At 39.7% G+C, this 24930-nt stretch overlaps 2 protein-coding genes across 13 annotated transcripts in view; one reads left to right on the forward strand and one right to left on the reverse strand.

Moving 5' to 3' along the window:
- The window catches only part of brd9 (bromodomain containing 9), a 32382-nt gene extending 25868 nt beyond the window's left edge, over positions 1–6514 (reverse strand). For 4 of the 9 annotated variants that reach the window (XM_016994470.2, XM_008112984.3, XM_008112988.3 and 1 more), the window contains exons 1-3: positions 6341–6514; positions 2075–2295; positions 90–222 (exon numbers count right to left, since the gene is read on the reverse strand). In XM_016994470.2, coding sequence (XP_016849959.1) covers positions 90–222; positions 2075–2295; positions 6341–6512 — 526 coding nt within the window. In that variant the 5' untranslated portion in view covers positions 6513–6514. The remainder of the gene's footprint in view (positions 1–89; positions 223–2074; positions 2296–6340) is intronic. The other 5 variants (XM_008112990.3, XM_008112989.3, XM_008112987.3 and 2 more) reach the window with 2 other exon arrangements.
- The window catches only part of trip13 (thyroid hormone receptor interactor 13), a 29600-nt gene continuing 11132 nt past the window's right edge, over positions 6463–24930 (forward strand). The window contains exons 1-8 of one of the 4 annotated variants that reach the window (XM_003222241.3): positions 6463–6599; positions 12494–12596; positions 15576–15741; positions 16625–16754; positions 17454–17509; positions 19301–19391; positions 22840–22912; positions 24439–24502. In XM_003222241.3, coding sequence (XP_003222289.1) covers positions 12505–12596; positions 15576–15741; positions 16625–16754; positions 17454–17509; positions 19301–19391; positions 22840–22912; positions 24439–24502 — 672 coding nt within the window. In that variant the 5' untranslated portion in view covers positions 6463–6599; positions 12494–12504. The other 3 variants (XM_062983991.1, XM_062983992.1, XM_062983993.1) reach the window with 3 other exon arrangements.

Here is a 24930-nt window from a genome sequence, read left to right on the forward strand (position 1 = left end):
CACATGAAGAATTTAAAAACATTTCTGGTCCTGGATATCAAATACACTACTAACTGACCTTGTATGCTCATATAATCTTGACTACTCACCAGGCTGAGTTCTACAGGCCCTGACAGGACGGTCCAAGGGTGGTTCAACCTCTACTTTCTTTCCAGGATCAAAGTCATCCAGTTCACCTTCAGTGTCACATTGCTCCTTCTCTCTTTTCCGTTTCTTCTCCTCCTGGCATTAAAAAGCAAAAATGTGAAAATGCAGTTCAGAACATTTCATTAACATTATTAAGAATCGTAGTGACATAAAACACTGAGGAAGACATATTTGTCAGTAAGAGATGTAAATTCCAAATACTAAAATGAAAAAAAAGAAAGACAAAGTATACATATACATCAGAGAAGACATTTCTTAAGCATGTAATACTACATTCCCTCCACATACATTTTCTATTGCACCCTGTAACCTTTTCTATAATAGTGTACAAAATGGCTAGTGCATGTCTGCTGAGTTGTATGAGAAAAATGGGAGCAAACTCACTCTCTTCCATTGTCATGATCCCAGTTTCAATTATTCCCCTTTTCAAACTGGGTTTCAAAAATATTCCAAGAAAACAGGAGAGCAAAATGTGAAGCTCCAACATGTTTTCTAGTTCATAAGGCAAACTAGTCTTCACTGCTGTTGCTATAGAGACATGGTTCATAAATGTATTTTACGCAACCTTTTAAAATTAAAATTTCAATCTGCTCTAACACCAGCTTGGTGTTGCATTTAAATTTTTATTTTAAAAAAAATAGGAGTGAAGGGCACTTTGCTGCACTAGGGAACTATGGAGTTTGGGGGCTGTTACAGATTATGAAATTTGAAATAAATGTGTACAATCTACTGCAAATTCCAGTTTGTTGTAGTGATTTGAGTGTTGGATTAGGGCTCTGGGACATCAGAGTTTGAAATCAAGTTCAGATATGGAAAATCACTGAATAGCTGTGAACAAACTACATGCTCTCATAGAATCATAGTTGGAAGAGAGCTCATGGGCCATCCAGTCTAACCCACTACCAAGAAGCAGGAAAACTGCATTCAAAGCTCTCAGCCTAAGGCGAGGGCAAACCTAGTCAGAATAAACCTTATAAAAACACAAACAAATAAAAAACGAACCCACAGCCCCAAACACTATAATAGGGTAAGAGTTAGCTTGCAGACCCACAAAAACAACAAGTAAGTTTCCTGAGGAAAACACATTTATTATAAGGTCAGAACTCCAATAACTATGTTTCAATTACACCAGTAATAAGTTCCACAGCTTAGCAAAAATATTTTCCATAAAGGCCAAGAAACTGGCAGAAGCATGTACACTTATACATGATGGGATTGGCCAGAAAAAGATAGTGGCACTGCTGTCCAGATGTCTAAGAAAATTGAAAAGCTCCTACAGAGGAGTTCTACTAACATACAGAATACATATTAGACTTACTACTCTGTTTAATAGATCTTAATCACATTTGTACATTAAAAGTTTTAAACTTCTCATTATTAAATAGACCTGAAGAAAAAGACAGTAATTCCCATGTTTTTACATATAGTATATCTCTCATTAGGTGAGAGTGATAGAATGCCTCCAAAGATAGGGTTAGCCCTCTACAATTTTCATATATACTTACATTAAAAATACATTTTCTTGATTAATTAGAAATGACTTTTTAATTTGTCAAAAAGGACTTAAACTGCTCATGAAAGATTACAGACAATCTTTAATCTATATTCTGAGCTCTTAAAATACTGCATTTCTTCTAATCTATTATGCACCCTTCGCCCCATATAAAATCTCTAAAAACAGGATGCATCTTAGAATCACACTTAAAAAATGCTTTTTTCACATTCCATGGTGTCTCAGAATCAAAGAAATGTGGTATTATGATATGCATTTGCTTCTATTTCAGGTTGTTTGTAAGATATATGGAAGTTGAAACAAGTTTGGGAATAGCCACACAAAACATACTTTTTGAAATATTAATACAAGCCAAACAAGTCTCACAAAAAGTGTTCAAATGAGCTAATACGCCACTGTGCCATGACTGTTTACCTTTCTTTTTCGCCTCTCCTCCTCATCCAGATGCTTTTCTTTCTCTTTATCATATTTCTTTTTCTTTTTCTTCTTTTTCTCCTTATGGCGCTCTCTTTCATGGTCTGATCGGTCATCATAATAACTGGAATCATGTCCAGATCCTGAAAGCTCTGTCACTTCACTACCGCCAACTTTCAACACCAGCTTCAATGGCTTCTCTAAGGGTTTATCGACATAATCTAATCAGAAGCAAACAGTATAAAAAGCACATATAGCACACACTCTATTGAAGGCGAAGGAATTATGTGTACCTCTCTTTGTTGCATAAAAATATAAAAAAATGGTGCTCAGGTTGATCCCTTCAAAAGTCAGTCAAAAACTCTGGACAAAGAAGGGCAGCAAGAAATGTAGTTCTAAGCTATACCAACACCTACATATCTTAAAGTGCAAATGGTGTCTACCCACCTACCCAAGAGTTTGTAAAGAATGCAAATGTTAACTTGCTGATGTTGTAATACAAATGTGGAATGACTGTAACATTATTCTCTATACCTATGAGTGCCACTGTAATTCCAACTTTTAAAAAAAGAAATCCAAGGAAAATCAGCAAATTAAGATCAGTTGATATAATGTCTATTCTAGTTAAACTGGTGGTAAACACCATTAAAGGTAAATTTATTAAGCTTATATAAGAACTAGTCTTGCAGAAAAACATTGTGCTTGTTTAACAGAAACTCTCAAAGTTTAGAGACAGTAGTTCTAAAAAGCCCACACAAACCTACCATTTGGGATGTAATTCAACTGGTCTAGAAACTACGTATGTATAGATCTACATCAATTAACCAGTTCAATGTGTTCCTGCATTTTATGTCTTTAACAAAAAATTTGGTACCAGAGGAATAAATAATACAGAATGCACAGGGATCGATTCCTGCACCATGAAAATAGTCAATATGTTTCTGCAAACATTTCATTTAAAATAAACAATACATGTGAAATGAAACAATCAGGTCAAGTAAGTAAAGAAAAACAATTACTTGAAGCATATTCTTGAATGTTGATTTTTGTTTCTTTAATTTGCCTCCACTTATGATTTTCATTTAGGTACCTAAACGTATAGATTTATCCTTCTTTAACACAATGAGATGTAGCTGGTAAGGCAGGCTTATTTCCCCCTTTTCTGTGCTTGTGTTCACAAACAGCATTGTTTACTGAAGAAATGTTGCCACAGTACAACATTAAAAGAGTTCCTCCAACCCTCCTTCACTCATTTTGCTACGTTTTTCCTCTGTTGTAATCCATCTCAGACTAGTTTGTGTAAGGAAATATATTTCCAACAAAATCAAATAAATTGCGCACAAAGTAGTATGTGTAGGTGCATTTTTGGGGAGGAGTCAATGGTTTTTATCAAATGGGCCTTTGGCACCCAAGAGGTTAAAAAGCCAGTTTTACAATTCAGCCCCGTTTGAGAATTTCAAGCAGATATTAAACATACGACCAAGATGCCCCCCTCCAGTGCCATCCATTTTTACTTAAGACATAACTAGAATCATAGAGTTGGAATAGCCCACAAGGGTCAACCAGTCCACCCACGGCCATGCAGAAACAAACCATGAAAACACCCTAATAGATGGCTATCCAGCCTCTGCTTAAAAACATCTAGAGAAGGAGACTCCACAATACTACAAGGCAGCATATTTCACTTCTGAACCGCTCCGACTGTTAGGGTTCTTCCTAATGTTGAGGAGAAATGTCTTCTCCTGCAATTTGAATCCATTGTTCCGTGTCCTGGTTTCCAGAGCAGCAGAAAACAAGCCTGCCCCCCTCAATGAAATATCCTTTCAGATGCTTAAACATGGCTATTATGAACCCTTCCAGCCTTCTTTTCTTCAAGTTAAACATACCCAAGTTCCCTAAGCTGCTCCTAAGGCTTGACTTCCAAATATTTGATTATTTTGCTAAACCCAGAACTGGACACAGTATTCCAGGTGAGGTCTGACTAAAGCAGAGGAGAGTGGGACTATGGCTCCCCTCAATCTAGACACTATGCTCCTATTGATGAAGCCGAGATTTGCATTAATAATAATAATAATAACAGATTTATTTTTCTACCCTGCCACCATCTCCCGGCAGGGACTCGGGGAAGCTACATGGGTCAGAAGCCCAAAATACAAAACAATAAATCAGTTAAAACACATTACAATACAAACACAGTAAAATCAGCAGTTAAACAAAACAGTTACCTTAACCAAAACAATACAGTAAAACATAAAAACTCAGTTAACATATAAATCAAATAAAAATAAAATCAGTTAAAATAAAATAAAATGGACCATTGGCTTTATTAGGTGCCGCATCAACATTGCTGACTCACATTGAGCTTGTGGTCTACTAAGGCCCCATCTACACTGTCATATAATCCAGTTTCTGAATCCAGATTGGAATATGTAACGGGATTCTTGTTGCTGGGTTACAAATGTCATTTCCAAATAGGTTCTAACAATAAAACAGGGAAAAGGTTTATTAAATTGCAAATGCTTTGTTTTTCTGGTACATCCTTAAGCACATTTTGCAATAGTTTTTCAATGAATATCTCATCGAGTCTCAATCAATTCCATGTAGTTTATGGAGTGTAACAATTACTTTCAAAGTACCACGCAATTAAACAGGAAATGACTTTCAAACTACCGTGGGAACAGAAAACTTTTCAAATTTTGTTACATTGGTCTCGTCTACACTGCCATATAAAATCCAGATTATCTGCTTTGAACTGGATCATATGGCAGTGAAGACTCACAAAGCGGATAATCTGGATTTTATATGGCAGTGTTGAAGGACCTAAGGCCCCTTCCACACAGCTGTATAAAATTCACATTTAACTGGATTATACAGCAGTGTGGACTCAGATAATCTAGTTCAAAGCAGATATTGTGGATTATCTGCCTTGATATTCTGTGTCATATGGCTGTGTGAAAGCGCCCTAAGACTCCTACATTCCTTTCACATGTACTGTGAATTATACTGGATTATATGGCAGTGTAGAGCCATTCTAAGGTCCCTTCTACACTGCCATATAACCCAGACTATCAAATAAAATAATCTGCTCAAACCCGATGTGGGATTTTGTACAGCTGTGTGGAAGGGGCTTCATTTCAGAGCAGATATTGTGGGATTTTCTGTTTTAATATTCTGGATTATATGGCTGTGCGGAAGGGCCCTTAGGGCGCTTCCAGACAGGCTCTATATCCCAGGATCTGATCTCAGGTTTTCTGCTTTAAATTGGATATGATTCTGTACTGCCAGACAATCTGAGATAAACAGAAATCCTGAGATCAGATCCCTGAGGGCCTTTCCACACAGCCATATAATACAGAATATTAAAACAGAAAATTCCACAATATCTGCTCTGAATTGAATCTTCCACACAGCTGTATAAAATCCCACATTATTGAGTTTGAACTGGGACAGTGTAGACTTCAGCCAGACTAGAGCCAGATTAAAGGCCCCTTCGACACAGCCATATTACCCAGAATATCAAGGCAGAAAATCCCTCAATATCTGCTTTGAACTGGGTGATCTGAGTCCACACTGCCATATATTCCAGTTCAAAGCAGATAATGTGGGATTTTATTCAGCTGTGTAGAAGGGGACCCAGTCTCTGGAAAAGCGGGATATAAACAGTAAACAACAACAACAACAATAATAATAATTTTATTTTTATCCCACCCTATCTCCCCGCGGGGACTATGGGTGATTTACAACAGAAAACTGGCAAACATTCAATGCTGGCATAACATAACAAACAAACAAACCATAAACAATAAAATAAACAACAACAGGTGTACTTATAAAAAGGTAAAGGTTTCCCCTGACGTTAAGTCCAGTCATGTCTGACTCTGGGGGTTGGTGCTCATCTCCAGTTCTAAGCCCAAGAGCCGGCGTTGTCCGCAGACACCTCCAAGGTCATGTGGCCGGCATGACTGCATGGAGCGCCGTTACAATGCTTCAATTAGTCTATGTAAAATGGATTAAAAATAAATCTAGAGCAATTTTTAAAAGCTGTCGAGAAAGAAGGGAAAGGGAGGAAGCTCCCAGATTATCCTCTGGCGCAGGCCGACTCACACTGCGGCCCTGCGGCTGTCTGGGCCTCCAACTCCCAGAAGCCCTAGCCAGATTGTTCAATGGTCGGGAATTCTGGGAGCTGGAGGGCCGGAGTGTGAGGCATTCTGCTGTCGCTGCTTCAGGCCTCCTCTGCCCTCCCCTCTCCCGGGGTTCCCAACCCACCGTCGTAAGGCCCGGCGGAGGAGGCACCGCCCGCGGAGCTGATGGTGGGGGCGGCCGTGGAGCGCCATTCCGTCTTCTCCGCCTTGTGCTTCTTGTGCTTCTTGCCCATGGCGCCGAGGGCTCCGCAGGCAACAGGACCGCCGCTCCCAGGCCCCACCCCCGGAAGCAGCATAAGCCACGGCGAACGCTTCCGGGTGTGGCTTGCCTGAGCGGGGAAGCGCGGGAGTTTTGATTCCTCACGGAGAACCATAGCCTTCGGGTGAGTCTGAGGGCGCTTTTTCTCCTTCACAAAAAGGGACGCCCACCAGTTGAGGTGGGAACGTCTTTTCCTTTCATACACAACATTCTCAGAAACCTCTGCATTGTGGGGTGTGGCCAGAATAATGTACTTTACCAGCGTGGATATATTGAATTCACGGAGGAGGACAACTGAAAGCAACATTTGCATTGGGGATTTAGACAGAACTCGGACTTGTTAGCTTTTTATTTTTTTCGTGTCAGGAGCAACCGGAGTTGCTTCTGGAGTGAGAGAATTGGCCGTTTGCAAGGACGTTGCCCAGGGGACGCCCGGATGTTTTTTTGATGCTTGTAGGAGACTTCTCTCATGTCCCCGCATGGAGCTGGAGCTAATAGAGGGAGCTCATCCGCGCTCTCCCCGGGTGGGATTCGAACCTGGTCAGCAACCTTCAGGTCAGCAACCTTCAAGTCACGAGGCTTTTATCCCTTAGGCCAGGGGTCCCCAAACTAAGGCCCGTGGGCCGGATGCGGCCCTCCAAGGTCATTGACCTGGCCCCTGTCCTAAACTTTAGACTTAGGGTTGACCTAAGTCTACCTGGTTGTTGGAGGTGTCGTTGCTTACTTATAGCCTTATGAGATTGTCTAGATGGTCTTTGGAGGTCTCTTTGCTTAGCTACGGCCGTATGACCATCTAGATGGCTTTTGGAGGTCACTTTACTTACCTATGGTCTTATGAGACCATCTAGATGGCTTTTGGAGGTCACTTTCCTTATCTATGGTCCTATGAGACCATCTAGATGGTCTTGGAGGTCTCTTTGCTTACCTATGGTCTTATGAGATTGTCTAGATCAGGGGTCCCCAAACTGAGGCCCATGGGCCAGATGCAGCCCTCCAAGGTCATTTACCTGGCCTCTGTCCTAAACATTAGACTTAGGGTTGACCTATGTGTGAAATGACTTGAAGGCACACAACAACAATCCTAATTTTCGACTATTTCATCCTAGTCCAGGCTCCCAACAGTCTGGGGGACTGTGAATTGGCCCTCCGCTTAAAAAGTTTGAGGACCCCTGCCTTAGGCCACCAGAGGCTCCTGCTTGTTAGCTGATTCATAGCTTTACAAACATTTCATAACATAGAATCATAGAGTTGGAAGAAACCACATGGGCCATTGTTTAAGGGTTCTTCCAGACAGGCCCTATATCCCAGGCTTTCTGTTTATCCCAAATTATCTGGCAGTGAGGACTCAGACAATCCAGGTTAAAGCAGAAAACCAGGGATCAGATCCTGGGATGTAGGGCTTGTCTGGAAGGACCCTAACTTTCCATGGAGGGAGCTTCATCCACACTCCAATGCAGAGAGTTCCACTGTTGAACAGTTCCCACAGTCAGGAAGTTCTTCCTAATGTTCAAGTGGAATCTCCTTTCCTGTAAATTGAATCTATTGCTCCAAGCCTTAGGCCCCTACCACACAGCTGAATAATATCCCACATTATCTGCTTTGAACTGGAATATATTTATTTATTTATTAGCGACATTTATATCCTGCCCTTCTCACCCTAAAGGGGACTCAGATAACCCAATTTAAAGCAAATATTGTGGATTTTTTCTGCCTTGATATTCTGGGTTATATGGCTGTGTGGAAAGGCCCCTAGTCTCCATGGCAGCAAAAAACAAGACTGCTTCCTTATGACATCCTTTAACATATTTATACATCAACTTTATCTTATGCAGGCTAAACATGCCCAGTTCTTTAAGACTCTCCTCATAGGGATTCATGGTCTCCAGACCTTTGATCGTTTTAGTCGCCCTCCTCTGGACACCTTCCAGCTTGTCGACATCTCTTTCGAACTGTGGTGCCCAGAATTGGACACAGTATTCCAGGTAAAGAGGTCTAACCAAAGGAGAATAGAGAAGCGCCATGACTTTCCTCAATCTAGACACAATACTCCTTTTGATTCAGCCCAAAATCCCATTGGCGTTTTTAGTTGCTGTATCATACTGTTGGCTCATGCTCAAATTTTTGTCCACTAAGGCTCCAAGATCTTTTTTACATGGTCTGATGTTGAGCCAGGCATCACTCATCCTTTATCTTTGCATTTCACTTTTTCTGCCTAAGTGTAGTATCTTACATTTGTCCTTGTTGAAATTCATTTTGTTAGTTTTGGCCCAGCTCTCTAATCTGTTAAGGTCATTTTGAATTCTTATCCTGTTCTCTGGAGTATTAACTATCCCTCCTAATTTAATGTCATCTGCAAACCTGATAAGCATACCCTCTAAGCCTTCACCCATGCCATTAATAAAGATATTGAATGGTACTGGGCCCAGGACTGAACCCTGCGGCACTCCACTAGTCATTTCTTTCCAGGATGAAGAGGAACAATTGGTGAGCACCCTTTGGGTTCGGTCGTTTAACCAATTACAGATCCACGTAATAGTAGTATTGCCTAGCCCACATTTAACTCGACCTCCACAACTACATCTTTTTCGGTCCTTGTTCCCTTGATTCTTATCCTTATCAACCTGATTTCCAGGATTGAAGTCTTGCATCTCTTCACGGGTGTAAATATTTTTGACGTATAATGCTACTCCACCCCCTTTCCTGTTTGGTCTATTTCTCTATACCTTTCCATTGCTACATTCCAATCATAGGACTTGTCCCACCAGGTTTCAGTTATGCCTATTATATTGTAACTATTTGGAGTCCCCCGTGGCGCAGTGGGTTAAACTGCTGAGCTGCTGAACATGCTGACCTAAAGGTCGGCAGTTTGAATCCAGGGAGTGGGGTGAGCTCCCGCTGTTTGCTCCAGCTTCTACCAACCTAGCAGTTCGAAAACATGCAAACGTGAGTAGATCAATAGGTACCGCTCCGGCGGGAAGGTAACGGCGCTCCATGCAGTCATGCCGGCCACATGACCATGGAGGTGCCTACAGACAATGCCGGCTCTTTTGCTTAGAAATAGAGATGAGCACCAACGCCCCAGAGTCGGACACGGCTAGACAATATCAGAGGAAAACCTTTACCTTTACTTTATTGTAACTATTTTGTTGTGCTAGCAGTTCCAGCTCATGTTGTTTATTTCCCATTCTCTGGGCATTAGTGTAAAGGCATTTAAGCCCATGTGACATTCCCCTTATTTGAGGTTTATTTGGTACTTGTTGTGTTTGTTCAACCTTCTCTTTAGCCTTTTGTCTGTTCCCTCCAGGCCTTGATAAATTACTGTTCCTAAGAAAAATGTCACCCTCCTCCACGCAACCTAGTTTAAAGTCTGCCTGATTAGGATTGCCAGTCTCTGAGCAAAAATATTCCTTCCTACTTCTGTGAGGTGCAGCCCATCCCGTGCCAGTAGGTCATCTTCTTGGAAGAGCAGACCATGGTCCAGGAAGCCAAATTGTTTTTCCTGACACCATCTGTGGAGCCAGTTATTCTCCTCTACTATTTTTCTCGCTCTTCCTGGACTGCATTGTACAACGGGGAGGAGATGTGAAAAGACCACCTGTACAAAATGTGCAGCATTTTGTGATACAGTCATTCAGTTTTCCTAGCAGTGGGTTAAACCCTTGTTCCAGCAGGACTGCTGACTTGTAGGTTGGGTGGCTGACCTGAAGGTTGCCAATTCGAATCCAACCTGGGGAGAGTGTGGATGAGCTCCCTGTATTAGCTCCAGCTTCATGCAGGGCCATGAGAGAAGTCTCCCACAAGGAAAGTAAACACATTTTTAAAAATCCTGGTTTCCCCTGGGAAACGTTCCTGCAGACAGCATCAGCGGGGCTGCTCCTTTCTCCGTAAGTCAGTTCTAGAAGGCCTACCTCACAATGTCTCCATGGCAATGCTCTGGCAATGGTAGGTAGACTCCCTTTGTGGCTTTTTCTTTCCTTCATTTCCCTTATACACTCTCTCATCCTCTCTCTTTTCCTCCTTTCTTTCACTCTTCACTTTCTTTCCTTTTTATACCCACCCTCCTTTCTTCCTCCCTTCCTTTTTCTTCCTTCCTCTCTCTTCCCTTTTTCTTTGTTCCTTCCTCCTTTCTCCCCTCTTTTTTCCTCTTTCTTCCTTTATCTTCTCATCTTTCTTTTCCCCCTTCTCATTATGGCTTTTCCCTTTCATTTCCTTCCTTTCCTCCTTTTTCTTTTCCCCCTTCCCTCTCTTCTCCCTTCCTTTCTCATCATTTCTCTTTCCTTCCCTCTCACACCTTTATCCTTTCTCTTTTTCCTTTCCTTCCTGTTCTCACCAGCCTCTGTCCAGTGTTATAACTCCCAGTAGCCCTAGATGTGGGTGGGTGGGTGAAAATGGTGTACTGTTAACATGTCAGTCAGGTCAGCCTTTTTGTTGGGGTGCAACTCCCATCATCCCGAGGCTGTGCATTGAAGGGTACAGATGTTGGGAGATGGGAGTTGGTAGGTAGGATGAGAGGAACTCCTTTGGTTGTTGGCGGGACTCCGGCAGGTGTCCAGATGTGACTACATTTCAGTTCGCATTATCATTCCTCCTTAACCTCAGCAGTATTTTAAGTTGGCTCATGAAGGGTATGTCTTCCACTTTTGGTCCAGATCCATTGTCAGTGGCCATGATTCCACCTGAACATCAGGAAGAACTTCCTCACTGTGAGGGCTGTTCGGCAGTGGAACTCTCTCCCCCAGACTGTGGTGGAGGCTCCTTCTTTGGAAGCTGTTGGAGGCTGGATGGCCATCTGTCGGGGGTGCTTTGAATGCGATTTTCCTGCTTCTTGGCAGGGGGTTGGACTGGATGGCCCATGAGGTCTCTTCCAACTCTACTATTCTATGATTCTATGATATGGCTGTCTGAATGTGGGGTGGACTTGAACTCCCTTTACCTCTGTCAATTCCCCTCCCCAAACACAGCTAGTATTTTAAGTTGGATCATGATGGATTTGTGTGCCATGTTTGATCCAAATCCATCATGGGTAGGATACACAGGCCTTCCAGGTTCATATGGACTGTAAGCCATTATCCTCTCAACCCCTTTCCAAACTTTGCACACATACTCATCATGACCAACTTAGAAATACTGGTGGGGTTTTGGGGCATTGACCAAGGATGATGGGAGTTGTAGTCCACTCATATCCAAAGAGCTGAGTGAATCTCACCAATGACTGATCTGAATCAAAGTTGGCACACACACCCATCATGACCAGCTTTTTAAAAGGTTCAGATCCATCGTCGGTGTGCTACGATCCAGTTCTGCGAATGTGTGTAGACTACAACTCCTGCCACCCTCGGTCAATGCTCCCCAAATCCACCAAGTTTATCACAAGTGTAGGTGTGCCAAGTTTGGTCAAGATCCATCCTCGGTGGGATTCACACAGCTCTCTGGATGTAGTAGTCATCATGGACAAAGAATATGTGATACATATTTCTACTTTTATTAAATAAAAATACATATGTACATAGATAATTTTCATTTTATTACATCGATAGCCTATTTAGGCTATGTATTTCATTCTGGTTTTCCCCTCATCTTAATTAAATTATAGTGTGAATTTGTAACTTTTTGTTAAGTCTATATTCTGATTTTACTGTTTTAATCTATTGCTTTAATACCTTATTATCTTGGATTATTTTGTTGTTTTCCATAATTTTATGCTAAAGCAAATAAAGCAGAACTGCAGTACAAAGTTTTCTAAACCTTCTGTCAATCATATTTTTGCTTTTTAGATAACCTTCATTTTTGAAAATTAAACTTTGTATATAAGAGGAAGCTTAAAATGGACAGGGTAGAAGGTAGACCGTTACTATGTTTCCATTATTTGTCTTGTAATTCTTCCATCCTTGGCCATTTGGCGAAATGTCTCTTATTATATGGTATTTGCTCTCGTGTGTCTGATAAATGCATGAGGCTAGGGGTTTTTGAAGAATAAAAAACATTCAACTTTTCATGTTTCCTATTTTTACCAATTAGGTTTCTATAAAATGGATGAAGCTGCAAATGATTTAAAACTGGCTCTTCAAAATGACTGTGAATCCCTGCCTATAGATATAGAAGTTCATCAGAAATCGAACAGGTTGGTTTTGAGTCTGAAGTATTTCCTATATAGAGCACCTCTCCTGATCACTTTCACATGGCCATGTATTGCAAGGGCAGAACTGATTGGTGCCAAAAGGCATGGTGGAACTAAAGTAATGTATGGAACTCACCACGGGTCATGACAATTTTAGAAAATAAATAATCTGCTGCTCAACTGGATGCAGTTGAGAGGTTATGTTTGTGAAGCTTGATTAGTATATAAACCCTCCAAAGTCACAGCCAGAAATCTTTTTAAAACTCTTTTGAGATATCTTGGATGAAGATGTTCGGAACTGATCCTTGGAACCATTTGCAAAGCATATGACTTGTCTCTTCTCCCATTCTTAAAGTTAAGAAAATTATTTTTGAGAAGGCAGGTTTGTATGTATGTTTTGCTTATATATATTGTGTTGTCAAAGGCTTTCATGGCCGGAATTACCGGGTTGTTGTGCATTTTCCGGGTTGTATGGCCATGTTCAAGAAGCATTCTTTCCTGACGTTTCACCCACATCTATGGCGGGCATCCTCAGAGGTTGTGAGGTATATTGGAAAACTAAGCATGGGTGGGTTTTATATCTGTGGAAGGTCCAGAGTGGGAGAAAGAACTCTTGTCTGTTGGAAGCCATTGTCAGTATTGTAATTAATCACCTTGATTAGCATTAATGGCCTTGCAAACTTCATTCCTCCCTGCGGGAAACACGAATCAAGAAACATGAAAGACACTGCAGACTAACTCAATCAGAAGTCAGCCATAGCAGACCACTTGATGAACCAACCTGGACAGAGCATATTATTTGAGAACACTGAAATGCTGGACCACTCTAGCAGCTATCATGTCAGACTACACAGAGAAGCCACTGAAATCCACAAACATGTGGACAATTTCAACAGAAAGGAGGAAACAATGAAAATGAACAAAATATGGCTGTGCCATGAATACTTTTAAAACAAAGGTTAAAACATCCTACTTAGACTGACCACTTCTGACATCAAAAATGTTATGAATAACTTTTCAATAACTTTGAAGCATAGGTTCTTTTTATTGCAATTTCATTCTAAGAGGTATAGCAGAACCTTTACAGAATAACAAAGAACAACATTAGACATAACACATACAGAGACTATGTAACTACATTGGATTCACAAACAACCTACAGTTACATTGGCTATCAAACAAAGGAGGGGTTACATTTTCACTCAACATTCACACACATCTACATGCATCCCATCTTCATGCAAGCAAAGATTTACCATATCCTTTCTCCCTCCTTGGAGAAGCACCTGCTTAGGTCAGACCCAGCTTCCACTGTGGTCTGCCAACACATAGTTCCAAATCGTCAAAACTTCAAAAATAACATCTCCAAAACACACTCCTTTCTCTTCCCATGAGAAAAGGAGTCCCCAAAAGTGACCATAATCCTGCTTCCCTGCAAACCTGCCACTTTCCCATACACCATCTCCACTGAGTATGGCGGGTGAACAGCGTCTCTGTCTGTCACAATTTCTGGATTGTCAAGGTTACTTATATAGCAGTATTTCGCTGATGTTGTCCCAAGGTTGTAGATGAATGATAGACATCTATCAACCTGGCTCCATCTCAGTTTCCTGTACCAGATGTTGATTCTTCTTGATTGGTATTGGCCTTATGTTGACTTCCTTCTTAACTGTTGTAATCATTTCCTTAACTTGATGTAAACTTTTCTCTTATCAGTTCTTATCACAGTTTACCAGGCAGGTCAACAATTTAAGGTCTCATTAACAGGTTTTAATTATAGTTCAGCAAGCAGGTAGTTAATGATTTGTAGGCCTTAATATTTTAGAATGGTCTCTCCAAAATTATCTCTCATTTATTCACCTTCCATGCATACGCACACATAATATATTCATATTTTTGTCACCGCTACCAGTATTAAAAAACTCGAAAATCAGAACAGTAAATAAAGAACAACACTCTGAAAACAGACATGAATCAATCAGGGGCAGCTAACACCTCTGAACAAAAAATTCTCCCAGGTAAGATGAAGCCTGCAAGGCCATTAATGCTAATCAAGGTGATTAATTACAACATTCACACTGGCCTCCTACAGACAAGAGTCCTTTCTCCCACCCTGGACCTTCCACAGATATATAAACCTCCCGTACTTAGTTTTCCAATATACGTCACAACCTCTGAGGATGCCTGCCATAGATGTGGGTGAAACTTCAGGAGTGAATGCTTTTGAAACATGGCCATACAGCCCGGAAAATGCACAACAACCCACTTATTATATACAGACAGCTGCCAGGTTTCTAACAAGATAGGTTCTGTAGGTTTGTCCTTAAGTTAAATTCCTATGTAAATTGGACCAGGTACATTTTAAGTATAACTCCAGCCATTTTTTATGGTCAGGGAAGAGTTAACACCCCTGTAACACTTTTTTGCTGACTGTGACCCTGTTCAGATGATTTCACCTCACTTTCTGTGTGATAATTGCATATTGAAAGGTTTGGATTATCATATAATCATGGATTGGTGATAAAGCTTCAGTGGAGACACCTTTTCTCCATGATAATTCTTCCATGAGTGATTCCCTTCCTAAGGGTAGTTTTCCTCTCACTTCTTGATATGTTACTCCTATTGTAACTAGGAGTCGTATGTAAGGTGGATATTTGTAACTTGGGGATTTTCTGGATATGAACTAACGAATGGGTTTCTTAATTTTGGCTACTACTTTGCATGTATAGTGAAAGTTAGCCTCTTAGGTTTAGCTGTATCAATTTTATTTTCTTAAACTTTCTTCTTCCATTTACGCTTTAGGTATCAACAAGAATGAAATAATCAGGATTATTGGGATTAGCGTACTTTTCTGCATAGCAGTAGATTATACTAGATGCACTTGTCTGTTTCTATCATTCTCTGTGAGTGATTGAAAGAAGTCTTTCCTGGCTTAATTATATATAGCTGAAAGAATTATGATTTTGCCCCCATCCTAATCAGCACTGCAAAGAAAGAAGATGTCAAATCAAGTGTCCTGAAGCTACTAAATAGACATAATGTTATCTTTGGTGATTACAAATGGACTGAGTTTGATGACCATTTCCTTACAAACAATGTGCAATCCATTGCAATTGTGGATACAGAACTAAAGCTGAAGGAAAGACAGGTATGGAAAAAATCTTACAGTATTCAGAACCTTTTTGTAAGACAAAATATTTATATTTTGTGAATGAAAATTTCCCTGGACTATTTGACCCTTTTTCCCAATTCTATAAGACAGTGGATAATATGCATTCTTAATATAGCTCAATTCATAAGTTGGGAATCATGGAGCAGAACAGAGTAATGTAGCAGAACAGTGTAATGAAATATTAAATGATAGAAATAACATATTGTTTATTACTAGTTCATGAAGGATCAAATTTTAGAAAGCTACTCACATGAACAGCGCTTGTAAATAGTAAACTGTCATAACAGAGAATGTGGATTAGGCTTAGAAGAAATACATTGCTTGAGCAAAATGAGGAAAAAATCCCTGTGTTTCCCAGCTACATTCTGATGTGTTATTTCCACAGTACTACCTCATACTGTTGAGGAGTGGGGAGGGGAAAACACCCCAAAGAGTGAACAGAACTAAGATATATATAAGTGAGTGGAGAAATGTGGTTATACATAAACGATGTGTGTGTATTAAATGTGCAGATCTACTCACAAAAGAAAATATAATATCAATAAAAATATTTTTTAAAACCTCGTCCTGTTGCAAGTATAGATCAGGCAGATTTGCTATAATTTGTGTCAGATCCTATTTAATAAATGCTTCTTCCAAAACAGCCTATACAGTACTGTTGTTATAATTTGGTAAATATGGTATTTCATGGGTTATACTGAAAACCTTCACTTAAAACATATTCCAGAATTATTTACTAAAAGATTGAGAATGTAATTCTAGAAATGTCTAATATAATCAGAATTCAGTAAAAGATAACATGTTCCTGGTAAGTCTATACGGGATTGCAGCCTAATTTGTTTGTCCTTCTTCACTGCAGCCTATTAGCCTCCATAAATGCAGTCTTTCAATCCGTATTTTTCATCTCAATGAAGAAGGGCCCAGTACTGAAAATCTAGAAGCAGAAGATGAGGATATTGTTGCAGCTAATCACTGGGTATTACCTACAGGTATTTTATTCTGTTATAATTTTTAACTAGTCCCCAGGAAATTAAGAAAAGAGTACAAGTTTAAGGCATGTGGATTTTTATTTTTAGTTGAAAGGAACTTGAGGCATGGTTTTGTTGCTTATGTGGGCAGCGGCACATTTAGATGAGGATTGTGAAGGAACATAAGCAGAAAATGGAAAACAGAACTATATATATAGAGAGAGAGAGGGGGGGAGGGAAAGTGTTCTGAAATAAAGTACACTGAATTCTATAATGAAAAACATCTCTGCAAAGACAAGAAAATATGCTGTAGTAGCTATTACTTTTCAGCTGTGCTTTTAATTATCTTGTAAAACTGAAACGTGTTTAAGTGCCAGTAGGAATGTTGAGCTTAAATCTTCTGGACTGAAAAATGTTAAAATGCAGAACACTTCAGATACTTAATGTGTTGTCGATCATGTCTCTTGAATTGTAGTAAGAAATGGAGCCATATAATAATAATAAATAATAATAAAACTTTATTTATACCCCGCCACCATCTCCCCAACGGGGACTCGGGGCGGCTTACATGGGCCCACGCCCAAAACAATACAATGTGAACAATACAATACATATCAGAAGAGTTCTGCACAATTTGCTGAATATTAAAGATAGTTTAAACATTGTATAGCTTTATATAAATTTAGATTTGGGATGACATGTACTGCTTGTGTTTTACAGTTGAGTTCCACGGTCTGTGGGACAGTCTTATTTATGATGCTGAAGTAAAATCCAATGTAAGTAGAAAGTGTGTGTTAGGCATTAAACATTTGTCTTCTGACCATTTAGTGGCCTCTTCTTTCTCATTGTTTAGGTAGAAGTGAAGGCCTTTGAAATAAGGGAGATAAAATAATGATTTCACAGGAGCAGAAATATAGGGTTCTGCAGCAAGACTGATGTCCAGAGGGGAGTGAATTATGTCTACTGTTCCCACTTGCTACTTTGTGGAACAACAATCCTTTCCTACCATGGGTTGATAATGTAGTCAATCCAAATTCATTATATTGTTACTTATTACAGCCCGTTGTGGTGAGCAGCTATTTGTGGTGAACTGGGTAAAGAAGGCATGTTTCTAAGTACAGGCAGTCCCCAAGTTACATACATCTGACTTACAAATGACTCATAGTTAAGAACAGGAGTGAGATAACAGGAAGTGAGAGATCTACCCCCCCCCACTCCGCCCCGGAAGGGAAATTCACTCCTAAAAGAGTTATCATGGGAAAGGGGTGTCTCCTTTTCCCCTTTATCACCAATCCTTGTATCCACAACAAGCCAAAATCCAATTTTCCACAGGGACAGAAAGTGAGGTGAAATCTTTTGAACAGGGACACATAGCAAAACAAACATCACAGGGTTCTTCACCCTTATGTATGTTATCCAAAGCTTATCTATTTGACTGGAGGTGCGCTTAAAAATGTACCTGTTCTGATTTACATACAAATTTAACTTAAGAACAAATTGCAGAACAAATTTCATAACGGGGATTATCTGTATCTCAATGTTTTTGTGGGATGCATGCTGCCAGTTTCTTATTCATTTAAATATACTCTGACTATTGTTGGTTCTGGAGTGTCATGACTGGTATGTCTTGTCCTGTCAAGTGGGCCACTGGAATATCACCCCTCTGTTTCTTAGAGTCTGGAAGAGATCCCAACAACCACACAAAGCCTTTCAATATTCCACACAAAAATGGAATATTCCTATGTTTTAAGTAACCACCCTTTACGAGGCAGGTGCATGTTTTGTTCCAACTTACATACAAATTCAATTTAAGAACAAACCTACGGAACCTCTCTTGTTTGTAACTTAGGGGCTGCCTGTAGTGTGTTATTCTCTTATTATTATTCCTTTGTAATACTAACTAACTTCCTACACTATCAAAGCTATGGATTTTTTCTCTTCTCTGGACATCCCATTGTGTTCTGTACTGTAAAGTGAGCAGTCACTGTTATTTTTAGTTACTTAGCATGTGGTACAGTATTTCTTTATTTTAGAAATTCATTATCTCAAGGGGGGCATGCCACTTTAGGATAGGCTCTCTAAACATGTTGCCTTAGTTATGGAAGTCTGTTTTAGAATCAAGCAAAATACTGTAACCTTTTATCTTGAAGATTGAAGAAACTTTAGAATGTGGCTAGACAGAAATTCTTGTCATAATTCCAGTTATCTACTTAACACAACTATAATAAAAATTAGCTAATAAGCCTTACAGGCTTCATTACTTGGATGCTTAATGCCCAAACTCAAGATGTTTTGAAACTGGTTTGTTTACAATATTTTTCATTTTTTAAAAAAGCCTTGCATCCTTTCACAGCCAGAGAAAATCTTGAACCAACTGGATTATTTCCCCATCAAGTGAGGAATCTAAATGCATTGATTATTTATGCTATAGTCTAATGCTGTATAATGGCTTTTCACACGGTTTTGCCATTGTAAAAAAATATGTAAGAATTATTTGATGAAACTGAATAATCCTATTACAATGTGAAATTGATTATCACTTTCTCTGCTTTTCTTTGTCCAATTAGCTATTGGATTATGTGACTACGACGTTACTATTCTCTGACAAAAATGTCGACAGTAACTTGATATCATGGAACAGAGTAGTTCTACTTCACGGTAAAGATTATCATTTTTTTAAATATATATATATATATATATATATATATATATATATAATGTTTATTTATTTTCATTCATTCAAATATACATACATTGCAGGTGTTTGTTGCATACAGTGCAATACTTTCATCTATTAGTCTTTCATAATCATTTCTCAGACTATATTTTCAATAAGGGGTCGCAGGCTTCTATTTGTATAGTACAGTAGAGTCTCACTTATCCAACACTCGCTTATCCAACGTTCTGGATTATCCAACATAGTTTTGTAGTCAATATTTTCAATACATCATGATATTTTGGTGCTAAATTCGTAAATACAGTAATTACTACATAGCATTACTGCGTATTGAACTACCTTTTCTGTCAAATTTGTTGTCTAACATGATGTTTTGGTGCTTAATTTGTAAAATCATAACCTAATTTGATGTTTAATAGGCTTTTCCTTAATGCCTCCTTATTATCCAACATATTCGCTTATCCAACATTCTGCCGGCCCGTTTATGTTGGATAAGTGAGACTCTACTGTACATATAAAAATATTATAAAGATTATCGTTTTAACTATGACTTTGTTTGACAGAAAGCGTTGGACTAGCTTTGCTGTCCTATATAATACTCAGCATTCAAGTAATATTTTGTGCTAAGAATGTTACATTAAATCTATAATTATCACAGCACCACTATTTTTACACCTGGCAAGACGTCTTGCGTTCTCTAATCCCAAAATGTTTTTTTTAAGTTTGTTTTTCCATCCATGGAACCATCAAGAGTGATAGGTTTTATACATTTGGGATCCAGAGCACCACCTCAAAGTCCTGATAACATTACAACATGATAGTAGAAATAGGCATTGGGCATATTTATTATTATTATTATTATTATTATTATTACTATTATTATTATTATGGGAATTTCTATGCCGACTTTCTCCTGATGGACTCAAGGTGGCTCAAAACATCATTAAAATAGACAATCATTAATGTGATGTCTTACTGGGTTTCTCTCCCTTGCTTATTTCCTGCTTTGCTGTTCTTAAGTGGAATGTTCCATTGGCTCTTGTTTTGGGGGTGGAGCTTGGGGCTCCCCTGTAGGTTTGGGTGAGATGGTTCAGCCTGTGAGCTAGCCTCTAAAGGCTTTTTTTCCCTCCTTTTTGGATTCCATAGAAAAACCTCTTAGAGATAGGTCTTAGAATTTGCTCTGGTTCTTTGACCTGGCAAATTAATACAGGCAACATAAATCACGTACTTACCACATAGGTCATAGTTTAGGTACTTACCTCAAAGCTTATGTACTTACCATATAGTTAATATACCTCATAGTTTACCTCATAGCTTATGTACTTACCTTATAGTTCACCTCATAGTCATTATAGATAGTATTTACCTATAGCATAGATAGTGCTTATCATAGCCTTGTACTTACCTCATAGTTTACCTCAGAGTCATTATAGATAGTGCTTATCATAGCCTTGTACGTACCCTATAGTCCTTGCCTTATAGTTTCCTCATAGCTTGTGTGCTTATCCTTTGTAGTCTTTATAACCTTCATTCTCTAGCAATATAGTTTTAATTTCTTTATAATTTTAGCGATTTTACCTCATATTGTTTCTAATACAGTAAAAGGACTGTTTCCTGTGTTCAATAAATATATTTTTGGTTATTTTTAACCAGCTTCAGGAGTGTTTACTTTGGGGTTTGAGGTATAATTATAGGGTAAACTGAACGCCGCTTGGGTAGCCAGATCTAGAGATAGCTATTTTCCCCCAGCGTGCCTTCACAATTAAAATAGACAATGTCACATAAGTTGTCCATTAAAACAGACTATAAAACCAAAAAAGCTACAAGGATGCTCCATAGCATCAATCATCTTACAAATAATTAAAATTCAATTAAACTAAAATACCTCTAAAATTCCCGGATATCCATAAAATGCTAGGACTCAATAAAATCAATTAAAAGCTTTTTCAAACAGCGAAGTCTTTACTCCTTTCCTAAAGGATATAAGGGAGGGAGCTGATCTGATTTCTTCCGGCAGCTCATTCCAAAGCTTTGGTGCTGCTCTGGAAAAAGTGCATTCTCTAGAGATTTTTAACAGTACATTATTCCTAGGCTGAGTGGAGATGAGAGTCTCTGGTGAGTAACCTGGCTGCTGTTCTCTGCATGAATTGAAGTTTCTGGACACTTTTCAAGGGCAGTCCCACGTAGAACACATTGTAGTAGTCCAAACGGGATGTAACCAGTGCATGTGCCACCATGGCCAAGTCAGGTTTCTCCAAGAACAGGTCCAGCTGGCGCACAAGTTTTAATTGTACAAAGGCAATCCTGGTCACCGCCATCATCTGGGCTTCCAGGTTTAAGGCGGAGTCCAGAATCACCCCCAAACTGCATGCCTGAGATTTCCCATCCAACTCAAGTTGTGTCCCTATTCCTGGATCAATCTCACGTGAGACCTGCATACCTCTGTCTTATCTGGATTAAGCTTCAATTTATTTGCTCTCATCCAGTCCATTAGTGCCCTCAGGCACTGGTTTAGGTGCGTAACCACTTCCTTGGCATCCGATGGAAATGAACAATACAGCTGGGCATCGTCCGCATAAAGATAGTACCGAACTCCAAAACTCTGAATGATCTCCCCCAGCGGTTTCATGTAGATGTTAAATAACATTGGGGATAAAGATGAGCCCTGCAGGACCCCACAGTTCACAGGCTATGGGGCCGAACAGGACTCCCCCAACTCCACCTTCTGGAGATGGCCCGCAAGGAAAGACTGGAACTACTGCAACACAGTTCTTCCTAATCTCATCCCTTCCAGTTGACAGAAGGATACCATGGTTGTTGGTATCGAAAGCCGCTGAGAGATCTAGAAGGACCATCAGGATCACACTTCCCCTGTCAAGTTCCCCCTGTAGATCATCCACCAAGGCAACCAAAGCCGTTTCTGACTCATGCCCCAGCCTGAAGTCGGATTGAAATGAATCTAGAAAATCAGCATCATCCAAAAGGTTGATAGTTTGGAAGGTCCAGGGGCAAATATTTCAGATTTAGTCTAAAATGCAGAGAGCTCATTGGCCAAGTATTTGTTCTTGGTATTTCCAGTATGCATTCTTCCTCTGACTGCCCTGGGAGCAGCTTTTCTTCTTAAAAAATGGTAGGTCACTGTTAACTCATGTTTCCATGTAGTATGTAGTTTGGTCCTGGATAATTTTAAAATGCATGAACTGGTCTAAATAAGGCTATTAACAATTGATAAAATGGACAAATATAATGAAGCATTTAAAAATGACGATTTTGTGGCTAGATCGACCATGTGTTTTTATGTAAGTGAATAACCATGTCACATTGTATAGAAGGTACCTTAGGCTGGATCCTATCTTCTGAGAAGTAGATGCTTGTCATATATGTAATTTAATTGTTTAATCATTAAAGTGTACTGTATTTTGATTGTAGGTCCTCCAGGAACTGGTAAAACCTCTTTATGTAAAGCACTGGCTCAGAAGCTGACAATTAGACTTTCACATAGGTAATTTAATGTTGTGATATATTGGAAATTACAATAGTGTCTGGTCACACAGTTGGCATGTCATTTTTGCCATACAAAGGGATTACTGTGCTGCTCAATTATTATTCATTTAAACGATGTTTGCAGAAGATAGTTTTCTAGTAGATGTTTCTCCTCCCTATAGTGTAATATCCAGCATAGGAGGCACTAAAAATAACACCTCCCCATGAATCTGTAAGTGCAATACTCATGCATAATCCTTGGTCTTGGAAGCATATACACATAGAGGGACATTACAGAAATAGGTATCCTGTATCTCCTTATGCAACACCTTTCCCTTCCAGATGCACAGCCTCTTTGTAGCTTTGTCTCCCAGCCAATGCTCAGCATCAGGAATGCTCCTGGATGCATTCTGGCTGTCCTCAGATATCTCGGGAGGAATAAATAGTTGTACACTGGTGGTGGAGGCTGCACCTTTTTCTTCAGGTGTGCAAGTGCAGCCACATACTTGACTACACCACTGCAACTGAGCCCTAGTTGGGAGACAGTCATATGTAGGTGCTTCTGAGGTCTTGTTGTAAGCTAGAGATAAAATGGGAATGAAGGAGCAACTTTTCCCAAAAAGGACAGTTCCATAGCTACAGCAGATCTGCTTTGTTTTCTTACTTTCTTTCTTCTCCCTGAGTGTGTTTTTTTAGTTGAAACTGCTCAATTGTTTTATGTTGGATAATGCATCGTATAAGTGCCATGTTTGGTCCAGATCTATCAAGCCATTTTATTATTATTATTATTATTATTATTATTATTATTATTATTATTGGGTTGTTGTATGCCTTTCGGGCTGTGTGGCCATGTTCCAAAAGTATTATCTCCTGACGTTTCGCCCACATCTATGGCAGGCATCCACAGAGGCTGTGAGGCATGGATAAACTAGGCAAGGAAAGGAAAAATATATATATCTGTGGAGAGTCCAGGGTGTGGCAAGAGTCCTTTGTCACTGGGAAGCCAGCATTAATGTTTCAGTTAATCACCCTAATTAGCATTGGAAAGGTTTTGTCTCTTGCCTGGGGGGCATTCTTTGTTCAATCATTAGCCGTCCTTGGGGCTCCTTTGCCCTCAGAGTGTTAGTTCCCATCTACTGTTTTGATTTTAGAGTTTTTTTAATATTGGTAGCCAGATTTTGTTCATTTTCATGGCTTCCTCCTTTCTGTTGAAGTTGTCCACGTGCTTGTGGATTTCAATGCTTCTCTGTGTAGTCTGACATGATAGTTGTTGGAGTGGTCCAGTATTTCTGTGTTCTCAAATAATATACTGTGTCCAGGCTGGTTCATCAAGTGCTCTGCTATAGCTGATTTCTCTGGTTGAATTAGTCTGCAGTGCCTGTCATGTGGACTCCTGCAGGAGTCTACGGGATACCATGCAGCTGTGGACAAGTATACATAGGGACCACCAAACGCAGTGCCCAAACAAGAGTCAAAGAACATGAAAGGCTCTGATGTGATATGATATCAGAAGTTCATAATAATGCCTTGTTTTCAAAATTTTAGGTACCTTTATGGACAGTTGGTAGAGATAAATAGTCACAGCCTCTTCTCTAAGTGGTTTTCTGAGGTAAGTATTCATTTAATTTTCTCATAAATTCAGTTCTGGGTTTTTACAATAAATCTAAAGTTTCTTGCCTACATACATTGCAAGGATACTACACATGTTAATTTGTTGGGTTTGTATGGGTATGTGTGCCCAATTTGGTCCAGATCGATCAAGCCATGAAGGAGTCTTTGTGGTACAACCATCCAACCAACATATATGTGTGTGCGTACACCATATTTCATTGCATAATAGTCACACCTATCCTTTGAGGGGTGTCCGTTTTGGTCTTTTATTCTTTGCATAATAGTGCATCCCCTGCACTTTGGAACTGCTGTCAAGGGAAACCCCCATATCACCGAGGTAGAAGGTCCGTGGATGGGTGAAAGCGTGAGAGCTAGGAGGCTTCCATTGGCTGCTGCCAGCTGAGGGAGGGGTGTTAGTTCTAGCCA

Source organism: Anolis carolinensis, chromosome 6, assembly GCF_035594765.1.
Source record: "Anolis carolinensis isolate JA03-04 chromosome 6, rAnoCar3.1.pri, whole genome shotgun sequence".
Classification (NCBI taxonomy): Eukaryota; Metazoa; Chordata; class Lepidosauria; order Squamata; family Dactyloidae; genus Anolis; species Anolis carolinensis.